Source organism: Cariama cristata, unplaced genomic scaffold (assembly GCF_000690535.1).
Source record: "Cariama cristata isolate BGI_N322 unplaced genomic scaffold, ASM69053v1 scaffold6650, whole genome shotgun sequence".
Lineage (NCBI taxonomy): Eukaryota > Metazoa > Chordata > Aves > Cariamiformes > Cariamidae > Cariama > Cariama cristata.
The window spans coordinates 3,225-3,472 of NW_009596273.1; the positions used below are offsets into that span (position 1 = coordinate 3,225).

Here is a 248-nt window from a genome sequence, read left to right on the forward strand (position 1 = left end):
ATTCTTTCTCCCCCAGTTCCGTGGGGACCATCTTGGGAGTGAGGAGGAGGGGGGAAAAGGATACGTTAGGGATTTGGGGTTCCCCCCCGTGGGGGGGGGGTTGTTCCTGGGGTTACTCACGTGGACGGGCATGTTGAAATAATCGGCTTTGAAGGAATCGGCCATTTCGCCGAAACTTTGCAGGGTGTATTCCCGCGTCGCTTGCTCGAAGCCGAAAGCCTCCGGCGGTCGTTTGCATTCCTAGGGGG

General features: G+C 58.1%; 1 protein-coding gene across 1 annotated transcript in view; it reads right to left on the bottom strand.

Annotated features, from left to right (window-relative positions):
• LOC104165547 (lysine-specific demethylase 5C-like) overlaps window positions 1-165 on the bottom strand; it is a gene marked incomplete at its 3' end in the record, with an annotated part of 3,382 nt that extends 3,217 nt beyond the window's left edge. Inside the window, exon 1 of the mRNA XM_009705203.1 lies at window positions 121-165. Within this exon, the coding sequence (XP_009703505.1) occupies window positions 121-165 (45 nt within the window). The remainder of the gene's footprint in view (window positions 1-120) is intronic.
• Between the last annotated feature and the right edge of the window lie 83 nt (window positions 166-248).